At 35.9% G+C, this 18,501-nt stretch overlaps 1 protein-coding gene across 4 annotated transcripts in view; it reads right to left on the bottom strand.

Annotated features, from left to right (window-relative positions):
- Positions 1-10,804: 10,804 nt before the first annotated feature.
- Positions 10,805-18,501, bottom strand: part of ARID4A (AT-rich interaction domain 4A) — a 61,111-nt gene continuing 53,414 nt past the window's right edge. For 2 of the 4 annotated variants that reach the window (XM_007105228.3, XM_055088459.1), the window contains exons 22-24: positions 16,860-17,066; positions 16,082-16,228; positions 10,805-12,578 (exon numbers count right to left, since the gene is read on the bottom strand). In XM_007105228.3, coding sequence (XP_007105290.2) covers positions 12,475-12,578; positions 16,082-16,228; positions 16,860-17,066 — 458 coding nt within the window. In that variant the 3' untranslated portion in view covers positions 10,805-12,474. Of the gene's footprint in view, positions 14,881-16,081; positions 16,229-16,859; positions 17,067-18,501 lie in introns of all 4 variants that reach the window. The other 2 variants (XR_003681976.2, XM_055088460.1) reach the window with 2 other exon arrangements.

The raw sequence follows: 18,501 nt of genomic DNA, 5'->3' as shown, positions 1-18,501 counted from the left end.
TCCCAGACCGGGGCACGAACCCATGTCCCCTGCATCAGCAGGCAGATTCTCAACCACTGCGCCACCAGGGAAGCCTAGTTCTCTTTCTTTTAAACAGCGTTATTGAGGTTATAACTGGTATACAGTAAATTCCATATATTTAAAGTGCACAATTTGGGACTTCCCTGGTGGTCCAGTGGCTAAGACTCTGCACTCCCAATGCAGGTGGCCCGGGTTCGATCCCTGGTCCAGGAACTAGATCCCACATGCCACAACTAAGAGTTCACAAGCCACAACTAAAGATCCCACATGCCGCAACTTTAGATCCCATGTGCTGCAACTAAGACCCAGCACAGCCAAATAAATAAATATTAAAAAAATAAAATGTACAATTTGATGCATTTTGACATATGTATACATCCATTCAACCATCACCAAAATCAAAATAATAATCATCCATCATCCCCAAAAGTTTCCTTGGCCCCTTTTTTTAATCTGTTCTTCCGCTCATCCTTCCCTGCCTCCCCCACCATCCTCTGCTTTGTCACTATAGTTTGCATTTTCTATATTATTATATACAGTTGACCCGTGAACAAAGTGGGGGTTAGGAGTGCCAATTCTCTGCGCAAAAATTGTATAACTTACAGTCTGCCCTCTGTATGTGTAGTTTCACATCCTCAGATTCAACCAACCTCAGATTGTGTAGTACTATAGCATTTACTATTGAGAAAAATATGTGTAAGTGGACCCAGGCAGTTCAAACCCATGTTTTTCCAGGATCGACTCTAAATGGAATCATACAATGTGTACCGCCTTATTGTCTGGCTTCTTTCAATCAGCATAATGATTATCCATGTTGTTTTATCAGTAGTTCATTTTTATTAGTAAATAGTTTTGATTTTATGGATATACTACAATGTTTAACCATTCATCTGTTGATGGACATTTGGATTATTTCCAGTTTTGGGCTATTACAAATAAAGCTGAGGGAGTTCCCTGGTTGTCTAGTGGTTAGGATTCTGGGCTTTCACTGCCGTGGCCCAGGTTTAATCTCTGGTCAGGGAACTGAGATCCTGCAAGCTGCGCGGTGTGGCCAAAATTTAAAAAGAGGAGAAAAAAAAAAGACTAGCGCTTACAAAAATAAAATTAAAAGGATTAAGAAAACAAAACAAAGCTGCTATAAGCAATTGTATACAAGTCTTTATATGACACATCTTTCCTGTTTTTTTTTTTTTTTTTTTTTTTTTTTTTTTGAGTTACGCGGGCCTCTCACTGTTGTGGCCTCTCCCGTTGCGGAGTACAGGCTCTGGATACGCAGGCTCAGCGGCCATGGCTCACGGGCCCAGCTGCTCCACGGCATGTGGGATCTTCCCAGACCGGGGCACGAACCCGTGTCCCCTGCATCGGCAGGCGAACTCTCAACCACTGAGCCACCAGGGAAGCCCTCCTGTTCTTTTAAGTAAATACCTAAAGGTGAAATGGCTGGATCATATGGTAGGAGTCTGTTTAATTTTTTAAGAAACTGCCAACATTTTTCCAAAATGGCTACACCAGTATATGAGAGTTCCAGTTCCTCCATATTGTTGCCAACAGTTGGTATGGTCAACGTTTTTAAATTTTAACATAATAGGCAGGTAGTGGATTCTCACTGTGGTTTTATCTTGTATTTCCCTAATGCCTAATGATATTGAACACTTTTTAAAAATAGACTTTTGTTAGAGAAGTTTTAGATTCACAGGAAAATTGAAAAGTACAAAGGGTTTCCATATACCCCCTGAACCCACACAAGCACAAACTCCTCCCTCCCACATTAGAGTGGCACATTAGTTATAATCAATGAACCTACGCGCACATCATTATCACCAAAATCTATAGTTTACATTACGGTTCACCCTTGGTGTTGTACAAATGTATAATGATTTGACAGAGGTATAATAACATGTATCCATCCTTATAGTATCATGCAGAATAGTTTCACTGCCCTAAAATCCTCTTCACTGCACCTGTTCATCCCTCTCTCTCCCCAACCCCTGCCAGGCATTAATTTTTTTTACTGTCTCCATAGTTTTGCCTTTTACAGAATGTCATATACTTAGAACCGTATAGTATTTAGCCTTTTCCATGTCTTTTCATGGATTGATAGCTCATTTCTGTTAGTGCTGAATGATACTCCATTTTCTGGATGTACCACAGTTCATTCATTCACTTACTAAAGGACTTGGAAGCTTCCAAGTTTTGGCAATTATGAATAAAGCTGCTATTAACATCTGGGCAGGTTTTTGTGTGGACATGTTTTCAACCCATTTCAGTATATACTAAGGAGCAGGATTGCTGGATCATATGTAGGAGTATGTTTAGCTTTGTAAGAAACTGCCGAACTGTCTTCCAAAGTGGCTGTACCATTTTGCATTCCCACCAGCAATGAGAATTCCTCTTGTTCCACATTCTTGTCAACACTTGGCATTGTCAGCGTTTTGAATTTTTGCATTCTAATTAGATGTGTAGTGATATATCTCATTATTTTAATTTGCATTTCCATGATGACATATAATGTGCAGCATCTTTTCATGTGCTTATTTGCCATCTGTTTATTTTCTTCGATGATTGTGTCTGTTAAGGGCACATTTTCATATCTGGTTGTTCATTTTCTTATTGTTCAGTTTTAAGAGTTCTTTGTTTATTTTGGATAAGTCTGCTATGACTTGAATGTTTGTGTCCACCCAAAATTCTTATGTTAAAATCCTAATCCCTAATGATGGTATTAGGAGGTGGGGCTTTTGGGAGGTGATTAGGTCATGAGGATGGAGCTCTCAAGATTGGGATTAGTGCCCTTATAAAAGAGGCCCCACAGAACAACCCATCCCTTTCTACTCCAGAAGGCCCTCACTGGACCATGCTGGCACCTTGATCTTAGAATCCCTAGCCTCTGGAACTATAGGAAATAAGTTATTTGTTTATAAGCCACCCAGTTAATGATATTTTTGTTATAGCAGTCCAAACAGACTAAGACATAGTCCTTTATCAAGTATGTCTTTTGCAAATATTTTCTCCAGTCTATCGCTTGCCTTCTCATTCTCTTGAGGAACACCATTTGTATGTACTTCTTTGACATTCATGTATCTTCTTTGGAGAAGTGTGTGTTCAAATCTTTAGTGTTTTTTTTTTTTAAATTGTGTTGTTTGCTCTTTACTGTTGAGTTTTTAGAGTTCTTTACATAGTCTGGATACAAGTCCCTTATCTGATAAATGCTTTGCAAATATTTTCTCCAAGTTTGTTTCTTGTCTTTTTATTCTTTTAACAATGTCTTTTCAAGAGCCAAAGTTTTAAAATTTAATGAAGTCAAATTTATCAAATTATTCCTTTATGGATTGTGCTTCTGGTGTTGTATCTGAGAAGTCTTTACCTAACCCAGTTATGCACAAGGTCGCAAAGATTTTCTCCTGATTTCTTTTTTAAAGTGTTATGGTTTTAGGTTTTGTAATCCATTCTGAGTTTTTGTATATGGTGTGAGGTATGGCTCCAAGTTCATTTTTTCTGCATATGGATGTCCAATTGTTCCAGCATCCTTTCTTTAACAAGACCATCCTTTCTTCATTATATTGTCTTTGCACCTTTATGAAAAATCAGTTGTCCATACATGGGAGGCTTATTTCTGGACTCTGTTCTGTTCCATGAGTCTGGACTCTCTATTCTCTTCTATGGGTCTGGACTCCCTATTTTGTTCCAAAACAACATTTTGATTACTATAGCTTTATAATAATTATTGAAATCAGGTAGCATTAGGCCTCCAACTTAGTTATTTTTTTTGTTGGTTTTTTTTGTTTTTTGTTTTGTTTTTTGCGGTATGCGGGCCTCTCACTGTTGTGGCCTCTCCCGTTGCGGAGCACAGGCTCTGGACGCGCAGGCTCAGCGGCCATGGCTCACGGGCACAGCCGCTCCGCAGCATGTGGGATCTTCCCGGACGGGGGCACGAACCCGTGTCCCGTGCATCGACAGGCGGACTCTCAACCACTGCACCACCAGGGAAGCCCCTCCAACTTAGTTCTTATTCGAGATGATTTGGCTATTCTAGGTCTTTTGCATTTCCACATGAATTTAGTAATTAGCTTATCAATTTCTACAAAAAAGCCTCCTGGTGTTTTGATTGGGATTACATTAAATTTGAGAAGCAAAAAAATTCCTAACAATATTAGGTTTTATGACCCATGCACAAGGTACATGTCCTCATAGATTGTCTCTATTTTATCTCAGCAATTCTTTGTAGTTTTCAGTTTAGGTCTTTTCATCCTTTGTCAGACTCATTGTAACATGTTTTTATGCTATTGTAAATGATATTTTTAAAATTTCAATTTCTGATTATTTATTGCTAGTACATAGAAATACAATTGATTTTTATAATCTTGCATCCTACATTCTCGCTAAACTCACAAGTTTGAATGCCTCTGATTTCTTTTTTCTTGAATGCTTTAGAACCTCCAATACAGTGTTAAATAGAAGTAGTGAGAGTGGCTCTCCCTGTCTTACTCCTAATCTTGGGGAAAATAATTCAGTCTTTCATCATCAACTATGATGTTAACTGTAGGTTTTTCATAGATGTCCTTTATCAGGTTGAGGAAGTTGCCTTCTATTCCCAGTTTGTTGAGCTTTTTTTTCAGGAACGGATGTAGGGTTTTGTCAAATGCCTTTTCTGCATCTGATGGTTTTTCTTTTTTAATTTGTTAATAAGCTGAATTATATTGATTTTTGAATATCAAACCAACCCTACATTCCTGAGATAAACCCTACTTGGCCCACGTTGTATTATCCGTTTAATATGTTGTTGGATTTTATTTGCTAAAATTTTGTTTAGAATTTTTGCATACATATTAAGGATATTGGTCTTTAGTTTTCCTTCCTTGCAATGTCTGGTTTTGGTGTCAGAGTAAAGCTGGCCTCATAGAGTGAATTGGCAGCATTCCTTCATCTTCAATTTTTTGGAAGAGTTTGATGATGAATTAGTATTATGTCTTCCTTAAATTAGTATTAGTATTATTTATTCCTTAAATGTTTGGTAGAATTCACGGTGAAGCTGGACCTTGAGTTTACTTTGTGGGAAGGATTTTTAACATTAATTCCATTTGATAACAGATATAGGGTTAATCAGGTTATATATTTATTCTTGAGTAAATTTAGGAAATTTGTGTCTTTCAATGAATTTTTCTATTTCATCTGAGTTGTTGAATTTATTAGCATAGAGATGTTCATAGTATTCCTTTATTATCCCTATAATAGCTATAGATACAATCTGCAGTGATGCCACCTTTCTCATTCCTGACATTGGTAATTTGTGTCTTCTCTATTTCCTTTCCTAATTAGCCTGGCTAGAGGCTTATCAATTTTAAAGACAGTTCTTTATGTTTGAAGTCTATTATTGGCAAATTGAGTCCATTGTGCTAAAATACTATTCTACCAGAGCAGTACATGGTATGAAAGACTCTACTGATCCAATGAATGAAAAAAAAAAAAACAAACCCACTGATTTCTGCATGTAAAGTCCTTTTACTATTATTACTCTCTTTTAGACATTAACCATTTCCTTATCTCTTATGTCAATTATTTAGGACTAGTAGGATATAAATCAGCAAAATTGCCAGAGGCCAGGTTAAATGCTTGAAGATGTGTTCCAAGAGAAGGCTAAAGGGAGGTGAGGCAGGTGACTGGCACTGAGGAGAGAAGGAACCTTGAAACAATGAAGAAAACAGATGGAGGCTGAAGACACAGTGAATCAGAGAAAGTATAATAAAACTATAAGGCAGGAATCTTGGGATATTAAACTAGCAACTTAAACAGAATGAAACAGTATAAACTCTAGTTACAAGAAATGAAGGTCATATAAAATCTAATTCAAGAGTTACTACTCAAAGTCATTACAGTAAAATATTCAATTTAATAGTATCAGTGTTTCAAAAAGATAATTGACAAATGTTCAGAAATTAGAGGAAAATGTTACATAAATTAGCTTTGGTAAATTATGAAAAATAGGATTTCTATTTATACTCAATACTGAAAAATAATATACTGGGTCTGTTTTACCTATGTTAGCAGGAAGATCTTAAGATTTCTGGTCAGATGAAGGAACCTCAAAAGGGTCATAACATATGTAGGTGGGAAAAAGCACAAATCTCTCCTTGCTTTCCCCAGGCTAAAAAAAAAAATCACTGACTTGATTAAACTTGAGTTTTGTACTAGCCAACAACAGTGACTTTGGGTTTACATGTTCCCTATGCTTTTTGGTTTTAGAAGACTGTTTTCCTTTACATTCAATCTGCACACATTTAAAGTATACACTTTCATTAATTTTCACATATGTGTACACCCATGAAACCATCATCACAACCACCAAAATAATGAACACAACCGTCACCCCCAAATGTTTCCTTGGCCTGTGTAATCTCTCCCTCCCAGGCCACCCACCCCACGACCCCCACCAACTTTCCAAGAACCCAATGACTTGCTTTCTGTCGCTCTATTTTCTATAATTTTATATAAATGCAGTCAAAGTGTATACTCTTTTTTGACTGGCTTCCTTCACTCTGCATAATTATTTTGAGATTCATCGAATTTGTTGCCTGTATCATCTGTTCCTTTTTACTGCTGGGTTGTATTCCACTGGATGGATATGCAATAATTTATTAATCCATTCACCAGTGGATGGGCATTTGGGTTGTTTTAAGTTATTTGTTATTAATAAAGTTGCTATATGTGGACATGCTTTCATTTCTCTTGGCTAAATATCTAGGAGTGGAATGGCTAGGTATATGTTTAAATTTTTAACAAATTGCCAAAAATTTTCCAAAGTATTTGTACCATTTTGTATTCTCACCAGCTGGGTAAGAGAGTTCTAGTTCTTCTGCATCCTCCCCAACACTTGGTATGGTTAAGGAAAACTTATACAGGGTCTGGGATTCTGCTCAGTAGGATTTATAAGCAGTCATTTATAACTTAGCTAACTGTTTGAACATGGGCAAATCACTTGACCCTTCTAAATATCACAACTATTAGAACTGCTAAAAAACGAAAACATCTGACAATATCCAGTGCTGACAAGGATGTAGTGCAGCTGGAACTCTTGTGTGTTGCTGGTGGGGTTGCAAAATGGTATGGTTATACAAAAGTTACTCCTAGGTGTTTACCCGAGAAATGAATATTTACAGTGGCTCTATTCATAATTATTAAATGTCTTGTCATAGAGAAGTTTTTAATTTTAATGCAGTCAGATTTAGTTTAGGTTTTTATTTAAGAGTAGGTTTGGATAAGGATCAAAGAGAATTTCTGAGAGCAGTTAGCAACTGGTGGGAAAGGTGCCCCATCAAAGGAACACTACCAGTAAAATCTGTGTTCACAACTATCTTGTTAAAGCTTAGCTATTATAGGGCCAATTGTGGAGATAATGACTGCATCACAGAAATGGTTAATTCTAGAAATCACTTACGGACTTCCCAGGACCATTCATCCTTGGAAACCAAGGGAAACTTCAGCATAGAGAAATTAAAAACTTCTCTATGACAAGACATTTAATAATTATGAATAGAGCCACTGTAAATATTCATTTCTCGGGTAAACACCTAGGAGTAACTTTTGTATGACTGTACCATTTTGCATCCCCACCAGCAACACACAAGAGTTCCAGCTGCACTACATCCTTGTCAGCGCTGGATATTGTCAGATGTTTTTTTTTAGCAGTTCTAATAGTTGTGATATTTAGAAGGGTCAAGTGATTTGCCCATGTTCAAACAGCTAAGTTATAAATGACTCTTATCCTCCATCAGAGACCAAGGTTCTCTAGAGGATAACATGTACTGGAATATAACAGTAAAGGAACTAGTTGTGGGATTTGCAGCTAAAATATAGGATGCCCAGTTAAATTTGAATTTCAGATAAATAACAATTTTTACATGAGACATACTTATACTAAAAAATTATTTGTTGTCTGACTAAAATTCAAATTTAACTGGGTATCCTGTATTTTTATTTGCTAAATCTGGCAACCCTAAACTGGTGAGACTCTTGAATCAGATTGTCTTGTTTAATATAACTTAGCCTTGAGAAGAAATCCAATTACTTGTGCAGAGTAATCATTTATTATATTTACATGGAAGTTCCTTAAGTTTTTCAAAAGTAGAACTTTTTAAAATGAATTTTGCATGGTATAGATTATAAAATGAAGATGGCTTCATAATTATGTTAACTACAAGTTCCAAAATTATAAACACTGCCCTTCTTATTCTGTTTAAAAAGATATAATGGGTCTCTATGAATAAAAAAGGTTTTGTTGTCCTTCTCAACATGGAAAACATCATTTGATTTTGTTAATAAATGTGAAGGACTAAAAAAATATTTATATGCTGAAAACACCAAGTATGTATTTGTTAGAAATTCCCTATTAGTGCAAACTCCATTTGAAGAGTCATTCAACCGTCACTAATGATGAATGCTATCACATACTGTAGTCTTCCTGTAATGGAACAAAAGTCTGTCTGTAACTGCATGACATTAATGGAAGAGGGAAGGGAAGAAGAAACAAGGAGAGGAGGAAAAAGAACTCATCAACTTAAGAATATTTTAAGTTGGGGATTAGACTGTTAAACAAGTTTTACATTTTTCAAATGATACTTTTAAATCACTTTATGAAAAGAACACCAAAGACAGCTTTTAAATGTCTGACTTTGTGCATAAGGATCACTGGTAAAAATACAATGGCAATTCAAAAGTAATTTTTCTCAATTTAAGTAAACATAGTTTTTGACCATCTTACTTTACGTTAGATGCCGGACCAGGCACTTTGTGGGATACCCCTGTGACTGAGGAGTACTTAGGGAACTAAACATCTAGTAGGGTAGAAAGACACAGGCATAAGTAAATGCACTATATTCAATACAAGGTGAGTTGTCAAGTAAAATAATACAGATTGAAAATGCTATCAGAGCATAAAAGAGTGTGATATTCTGGGGGATGGTAAGAAGTCAGCAAAAGCTTCCCGGAAAAGTGGCTCTTGAAATGGCTCTGGATAAGCAGGGATGTGGGGGCGGGACAGAAGGAGCAAGAGGCCAAGGTGGGCAGGTATAAGATTTAGGCAATGCCTGAATAACTCTGCTTTACCTGGCTCCTGCTTCTTCTGCCTCAGGTCTGTTCTCTTACCACCAATTTCTCCTCCTCAGTGTGCCTGAGCATTTTACTCACCATATCTCTCCTCCCATTTGTCTAACCAATTTATAATCCCCACTGGGGCCCAGTTTTACTGTTGCTTTCTCTGCAAAGTCTTCACAGACCATCTTTGCCTTCAAACTAGTTGGGCTCTGTATCATTTTCTCTGGGCACACCATAACTTATATGCTAATCACACCTGCAGTTAAGAATTACATGGGGGCTTCCCTGGTGGCGCAGTGGTTAAGAAACTGCCTGTCAATGCAGGGGACACGGGTTAGAGCCCTGGTCCAGGAAGATCCCATATGCCGCGGAGCAACGAAGCCCGTGTGCCACAACTACTTAGCCTGCGCTCTAGAGCCCGTGAGCCACAACCACTGAGCCTGTGTGCCACAACTACTGAAGCCCGTGCGCCTACAGCCCATGCTTCGCAACAAGAGAAGCCACCACAAGAAGCCTATGCACGGCAACAAAGAGTAGCCCCTGCTTACCACAACTAGAGAAAGCCCGCACGCAGCAATGAAGACCCAACGCAGCCAAAAATTAATTAATTAATTAATTAATTAAAAAAAAGAATTACATGGGGTAGTTGTTTAACATATAACTCTTTAGATTATGCAGTCCACAAATACAGGGACTTTTTTCTGTCATGTTCACTGTTAGGTCTCCTGAGCCTTAGCACAATGCCTGGCATATCAAAGATACCCAATAAATTTTTGATGACTGAATTCTAAAATGTGTGGTTGAATATAGCTTCAAATGCTTTCACAATGTTGATAGCTATGTTATACTACAGGGCGTATAAGAAAGGCATATTATAAGCAAATTAATAGCATGATGCATAAAGATTTCCAATTAAAAGCAATTTCGTAGAAGACATAGCATATATGTGCTAAATACAAACATCTTCCTTAGTGAAGGGCAGGGAAACTAGAAATTTAACGTGAACAATAATAAAAGCACACATGGAATATTAAAACAGAAATCTCCATAATCTTCAAATAACTTGATTTTATAGATAGCACCTTCCATTTTAGATATTAAAGAGTATTATATTTTTATTTTTTTAGTCATATGCAAGATCTACTCAAAATTTAGCTAATCTCAAAATATGATCAATATTTGAATTTAATACCTAGTCAATATTCTTACAAAATTCAGTAACTTTCATAATCCTTTCCAGCCCCCCAAAATAAAAGGATTTTAAGTGTCCATATACCCATTCCATGAATTTATAATTTTACTCTCTGTAGCAAGATCCCAGTACATCATTACCAGATTTATATTGATTAGAAAGGACAATATTCAAGCTGATAAATCATTAAAATATCTAATGTATGAATCTAAAGTTGCCTCCTAGTTCCAACTGTATTTGAATGACGTACTTTTTAAATTTTTATAATTAAGTACTAGAAATATTTAATTGTAGAGACTGAAGAATATATTGAATATGCTTTGTTTTATGAAGTCTGGTTTTCCAACTCTGAGTTATTGGTACTTAGGGGAAAAAAACAATCACTTAAATGAAAACTAAAAATATAAAGCCTATGTTTAAAACATGGCCTTTATTAATACTGCCCACTGAGCTCCATTTTTATTTTACATTGAAATACTTCTGCTTTGCAAAGAAAAGACAGAAAAGTGCATTTTACAAGAGTACGTTTTTGTTTTTAATTCTCTGCGAAAATGGAAGGAATCTGAATCACAAGTTCACAATGTGGTAAAATGAAATTAAGAAACAATGATTTCAGTAATGCTATGCCATCACTAGTGTTTGGCTCTGACTCTGTTCTTGTAAATCAGATCCTGATATACAGTCTAGAGCATCTAGGTTATTATTCTACACATATTAAACACAGGAAAGAAGGTTTAAAAAAAACCCCTTTCAATGTACAAACATGAATTTAAAAACTGATTTTAAAAAATCACCTTTTTACATAATGTATATGGCAAAACTGCTTTAAATACATGGTTCTGGAAGAATTATTTACAAAATGTATCAGTCTGTGAAACAATTCACAAACAAAGCATACATAATTGCTTTACTTAGTTGTTGCATCTCAACTTTGGGAGATATAAATTTATTCGGCAGTATAGCAAACATAAAAACTGTGACAAAATATCTTAAGGGCAACCAAAAATTTGATCCTCAAAACAGTTTAAATACTAGGACTGCCAAAGTTTCTAAACAAGGACATACTTTAATGATCCAGATGCCCATTTACAGTTCTACACTGTTTGAAGGACTGAGACAGACTCCCTTCAGTACAGGCAAAGCCGCTGGATGCAACCTCCTGTAAAAGGGACAGCTGAGAGCTATTGTCATTCGAAGAGTGAATTAACCTAGAATTTTCTTTTTTTCAATTTTATTAATATTTTAAAAAATACATAAAAATACAACATCCAATGTCTGAATAAATATATTTAACAAGTTGCAAGATAATACCTTATTTTACACAAAATTTTCAGCTTTAGAAATCTTGTTAAATAACTTCATTGTTGTTATATATTTCATTTTTGTCTTTTTGTAACAAAATAAAAACTCTGAAATTACATAGAAAAAAGACAAAATATTTTTGTCAAGGGATAAGATAGTCCACTGAAAACTTATTCACAATTCCACTGTAAACATTAATAAACATTAAAATATTTGCATAATTGTGTGCTCAAAAATCCTATAAAAAGTGGAAGACTTATTACAACTGTAGTTTTCAGTCAACTACACTTCCTTTCACAATTTATTTTGTCCCATTTACACCTTAAACCTGGGCACACTGCTGAACATATACTTTGGCAGTTCTAAATAGCAAGTGCTTCCACAAAAAAAAAAAAAAAAAGAAAGAAAGAAAACCGACAACAACAATAAAAAAAACACAACATAAACCCCCTACTCACCAAGTGTTCAAATACATCTCAGTGAAAGTGCAGCAGTAACTATTTAGCTGGATATTTTGATGTTTATCATGTGCACTTGCTTGTCTATGGATTTCTATAACACCTGAAAGCTTTATTATACAAATTCAAATTTGCTAAGTGCCCTTTTTCTATCTTCACAAAAAAACGAAAAAAAAAAAAAAGGAAAAATTATGACAAATATGGCAGGCTGCCTAAACTTCAGTTATTAATCAGCTTATTTTTCTGCAACAGAAAAAAAAAGAAAAGAGAAGGGAATAGATACAATCCAGCCTGGAAAAGTGTACAGGATATACTTAGCAATGTCAAACCAGTTGAGTGCTTTCTGTGGTTGTATTTCAGGGATTTGGGATTTATGTCCTTGGCAGCAGACTGCTGGGAAGGCAGAGAAAACATTTATCACCTGCATTCTACAGCAAGTACGTTCTGTGGGGGAGATGATGAGGAAGGACTCATTCCAGTGTCTGATGAAGCAGATGACATGGAAGCTCCTGCATGAGACACTGTAGAATCAAAAAAGCTACATTAGACCCGAAAACTATCACACAAAGATACCCAGCCACCGGCAAATTAGAAATAAATTTCTTAACATTATTCACTTCAATTATAGTCCTCTTAAATGGTGCATGAAGGAATAACAACATTTTGTCAGCAAAAATTTTGTTTGGTTCAATTGAGTGGAGTCAGTTTCTCATCACTTAAGTAACTCAGTTCAAAAAAGGCACCAGAAAATGTAAAGACTAAAGAGATATAAAATCTTGAATCCCTACTTGAAAGATCTCTGAAAGAAACTCACCTTGTCCCAAATCAGAAACGAGATCAACCTGAGATAAATTTTCACTATAGCAAATTCCTGCTTTATCTCTGGGTTATAGGACCATAAAAGGATTCACTTATCCTAGAGAATTTCTTTTAACCAGCTAACCATTGGCTTCCTATCTTTATCCTGTCCCGATATACCCGATGGACACAAAACTCTCATAAGCAAGAAGTAGTAAGTCAGGTATCAGAATCATGGGATCAGGATGGAAATGTGGGTGGGTGATTAGAAAAAGTCTTCAAATGACTTTAACAAAACTCTCCAGGAGCATGGAGCATGGATTAAAGATCATTCCTCTATGCATCAGGTGCTCTGTCATTTTTTAGTTTTTACTTTTTTCTTTGCAGGGCCCTCCTATCTCCTGCTAATCTTTGCCCAATTATTCCTATTTTACTTAAAGTCTTAATTTTTGTTTAAGTATACATCCCTCAATGTGTGTACTGCCAAAATGACATGTAACTCATTACTACAAATTCTAATATGTGTGCTAGAAGTAATGTTTCACTTTAATAACTCACTTCACACACACAACAATTAAGAAAACAAAAAAGGGAAGAAGACTATAAGAAAATCATCTTTTTAGTTGTCTGAATTTATATGACCTTTAGGAAACTCAAAGCCGTTGAAGGTTCTCTGAAGAAAAGCTCAATTTGTTAACTTGTTCTTCTGTGTTTAAAAATGCTGTAAAGACTTCTTGCTATTTAGTTTTTAAAGAAAAGAACAAACATGGAAGGTTGATCTCTTTCCTTTTGCTCCATTATATTTCCAGGAATTGAAAACTGCTGGACTTGGAGTAGAATGATTCAAGACCACATATGACACAGGCCATTTTATTAGTAATTCATCCCCTAACTCTCTGCCATAGATAGAAAACTTCTCTCAAGATGGGCAAGCCTATCAGATAATTTACTGGTTTTTTCTTAAAGGGACATCCCTCCTAGAGCCCTCCCCTCCTGTTCCATCCTATTCCTGAAATAGTTGCTTTGTAGGCCTGTTATGCAGTGATCATTCTAGGGCTTCCATGTGCCATCACCTTGAGGTTTTCCTTACTGTTTTCCTATGTGGGATTCCTTGTTTGCTGGATGTCATGTTATCTTAATAGCTTGGCTTCTAGTTTTTAGTGTCACCATTGAGAAATCTGACGTGAGAAATCTGATGCTGTTCTGAGACCCAGTTTTTTGTATATACCTTTATATGGTAAGCTTTTGGAACCTTACCTCTATCCACAGGGTTCTGAAATTTCATAATGTGCTTTGGTGTGATTTTTTTCCTCCATTCTTTATAGAAGTCGCAGGGAGTCCTTTCAATTTTCTAACCCATCTCCTTCAGTTCTGGAAGTTTTTCTTATTTCTTTGATCACAGCTTCCCCCTATGTTTATTCAGTGTTCTCTTTCTAGAAATCCTGACTCAGAAGTTGGATCTCCCAGCCAGATCCTATACTTCTCTTGGTTATTCTCTCCTATTATCTTTTTGATCTTTTACTGGGATTTCTTTAGCCTTGCTATCTTACCCTTCTATTTATTTATTTTTCATTCCAAATATCATATTTTTAATTTTTTAAGAGATCCTTCATGTTCTCTGAATTTCATTGATAGTATCATATTCTTGTTTCAGGACTGCAATATCTTTCCTGTAACTCTGGATATTAATTATAGTTTGTTTTTATATGGCACATTGTCCAAGTTCCTTTTTTCTATTGAATATTTTGGTTTCTGTCTTTATGTAAAGGCTTTCCTCAAACATCTGGTCTTGTGGCTTCCATACTAAAGGGGGAGCATTAAAAAGCTAACTGGAGGCTATACATGAGGCCGCCGGCTTTTAAATGTTGGGCAGTGCACACATAGTGATTTGTAAGGATTTTGCTTTTTGGTTCAGGAACCTCCAAATGCTGGTATCTATGTTAGATCACTTCCCTTGGGCTGACCAGTTTCTCCAGAGGAATCTTTCAATCTCCTTCCAGGAATGAGCATCAGCTTGGTTACCAGCTTTCAGAGAGACAAGAAGATGAGATCATTGGTTGGAAAAGGGACAGGAGTCTCATCATTTAGTACTGGAAACTTTCACTCAAGCTCATTATTTTTGGTTTAGCACTTAACCCTCACCTTCAGCTATGGCTGATGTCCCTGAGTCTTTCTATAAGCCTGTTGATCCCTCTCAGCCTCCAATAACTTAATCTCCTATTTTCTGCTGGAGTTAGGGGAAAAGGTAGTTTGCTTCAGAGGGTGGGATGAAAGGATCCAATTTCTCCTTCCTTTTTCAAACCATCTCCAATTTTCATCCTCACACCTCACACTGTCCTCAGAGCTTTTCTGGGGTGATGTAGTATGAATTAGCTTGCTTCTCACTGTTTTGTCCCACTAGAAGGATAAACAAGCTTAGGTGTTTAGCATTCTGTCATCTGCTAGGACAGTTACAGTCCGTCTGCTTCTCAGCTTCCAAAAGATATGCCGCGGACATTTCTTGTCCACCATAGTCAGTCTGCTGTCCCATTCTCTCGTCCTTGTGGGTATAGGGCTTTTAATTTTCTTTACTATTATTTTAGCGAGGCCTGGGCTTGGGGTAGATATGAGATGTCAATGTTTAACTAGAAGTCAATGCTATACATTTTTAAGGTTTAGTTCAGATGCTATTCTCTCCTCATGATTATTCCGAAGTCATCTCTCTTTCCACCAACTACTGTTCTCAGGGCCCTCAACATACAGTTCCACTAGACTTTAAGACTTTGAGATCAAGGTCTGTATCTCATTCATCTCTGTACTTCCACCACCTGAAAGAGGGCCTGGCATATGGTATGTGTGCATTAATGTTGTAAAGCTGAACTATCTTATATAGTAGTTGCTTAGGAAATGACTTATGATCCCAACAAGATAACCTCCTAGAGGATAAGCCATATCCCTCTTCATTTTGATGAACCCCATAATGACAAATATAGTGCCTGTTAATAGGCAGCCAATAAATGTTTGTTGAGCAGTGACATTTTGTAAAACAGTTCATAGTCTCTTTCAAGAGTCTCATTCTGATTCAGTTGTTGACTCACTTCAATAGCAGCAAAGAAGAAAACACTAGGAATCTAAAGATAACAATTAATAAATATATACTGTATTAAAAAGTGGCAAACCTAAATCTTCTAAAATGATAGGATATATATTTGAAAAATAGGGGGAAGAAAAATTATAATCAAATTACCTTCTCTGTCTTTCTTTTTTAATCTTTTTCTCCTCCTATCTATGGTTGCAACTTCAGACTTCAAAGACATGTAATACTTCCTGATTTCCTGTAGTTTTTCTTGGAGAAAAGAGATTCTCTCCGTACTGTTCATGTTATCTAATTCATCTAAAAGGGAAAAAAAGTTAATTTGGATTTAAAAATAATTCTATGAGAAAAACAGATGGCAGTTCTATCAAAAGTCCAACTTATAAATCAACAAAAGCTTTAGTTTATTAAAACCTAACAGTACACTAAAATAAGGCTCTATAAAAATGGAAGACCTTAATTAAATTCACGAATAAGATTTCTATATATATCCCAAATATTCCACTAAACATGTATTACTTAATGATGGTATTACTGAAATAATCACAAAAGCACAAGGAAACATCAACATACAGCAACTCTGATCTATAATTGTAGTTATTTATCCAAGTAGTGTCTTTGTATTGATGTTTTCCTCATTTATTAGTTATTTCCAACTGTCAGTACAAGAAAGGGTATTTAAGTTTCATCAATTTATATAAATCATACATGTCTCATTCCATAACTGGAGAGCTTTCTCCAATCAATATTTATCAAGTTAATATTATGAAAAGACATAGATTTGTATTTAAGATAATAAGTAGTGATTATTAATAAGACAACATTTAGGATACCTAAATAAATGAATTTGCTAATCATTATTCCTTCTTTTGACAATTCAAAATATATACCACTTTGTAATATATATTAAAGTTTTCTATAAGCTTCTTACTGAGTTGAAAACTCCACTTATATGTCCGAGGAGATGAATTCGGATGTTTTTCTTTCTGTTTATCTTTTTCTCCATCTTTGATGTGAGGGGATAATCTTGCAGGAGATCGTGCAAGCTTCTGGGGCTTAGATACACTAAGATGCTTTACTGGGGTACATTTACTTGAATTGTCTAGGACAGGAAGATCTTCACTATCACTGCTTTGTCCTATAATAAGAAAAAGTTGATTCAGGTTATAAATGATAAAAATCTCAAATATTAAAATGCAATGGACCCAGTAATTTACACTTTTCGGTATCCTAAAGAAATAAATGCAAAAATGTGCTAAGTTTTTTTTTTTGAAAATAACAGCTTTACTCAGATATAATTCATATACTATACAATTCACCCACTTAAAGTGTACAATCAATTCTAGAACATTTTCAACACCCCCAAAAGAAAATCCATACAGCAGTCACTCCTCATTTCCCCCCCTCTTTCCTTAGCCCTAGGCAACCACCAATCTACTTTATATCTCTATTGCTTTACTTATTCTGGACATTTCACATAAATGAAATCATATAATATGTGGTCCTTTATGACCAGCTTCTTTCACTTATAAGAAACGTTTTCAAGGTTCATTCATGTTGTAGCAAGTATCAGTACTTTATTCCTTGTTTTTACTGCTGAATATGTTATATGGATATACCACATTATTTATACATTTATCTGTTGATTGACATTTGAGTTGTTCCCATTTTTTTGGCAATTATAAATAAGGCTGCTATAAACATTCGAGTACGAGTTTTTGTACTGACACATGTTCTCATCTCTCTTGGGTATATACTTAGGAGTGGAATTTCTGGGTAATATGGTAACTCTGTATAATCTTTTAAGGGACTGCAGACTTTCCAAAGCGGCTGCACCATTTTATATTCCCACCAGCACTGTAAGAGGGTTTTACTTTCTCTATATCCTTGCCAACACTTATTATTACCTATCTTTTTTTTTAACATCTTTATTGGAGTATAACTTTTACAATGGTATGTTAGTTTCTGCTTTATAACAAAGTGAATCAGTTATACATATACACATTCCCATATCTCTTCCCTCTTGCCTCTCCCTCCCTCCTACCCTCCCTATCCCACACCTCTAGGTGGTCACAAAGCACAGAGCTCATCTCCCTGTGCTATGCGGCTGCTTCCCACTGGCTATCTATTTACATTTGGTAGTGTATATGTGTCCATGCCACTCTCTAACTTCGTCACAGCTTACCCTTCCCCCTCCCCATACCCTCAAGTCCATGCTCTAGTAGGTCTGTGTTTTATTCCCATCCTACCCCTAGTCTCTTCATGATTTTTTTTTCTTATTGTAGTTTTTTAAGGAACCTCCATACTGTTCTCCATAGCGGCTGCATCAATTTACATTCCCACCAGCAGTGCACGAGGGTTCCCTTTTCTCCACACCCGCTCCAGCATTTATTGTTTCTAGAGTTTTTGATGATGGCCATTCTGACCAGTGTGAGATATCTCATTGTAGTTTTGATTTGCATTTCTCTAATGATTAATGATGTTGAGCATTCTTTCATGTGTTTGTTGGAAATCTGTATATCTTCTTTGGAGAAATGTCTATTTAGTTCTTCTGCCCATTTTTGGATTGGGTT

This window comes from Physeter macrocephalus, chromosome 11, assembly GCF_002837175.3.
Source record: "Physeter macrocephalus isolate SW-GA chromosome 11, ASM283717v5, whole genome shotgun sequence".
Taxonomy (NCBI): domain Eukaryota; kingdom Metazoa; phylum Chordata; class Mammalia; order Artiodactyla; family Physeteridae; genus Physeter; species Physeter macrocephalus.
Note: the sequence above shows the minus strand (reverse complement) of the source record. Positions and strands in the feature narration are given on the sequence as shown.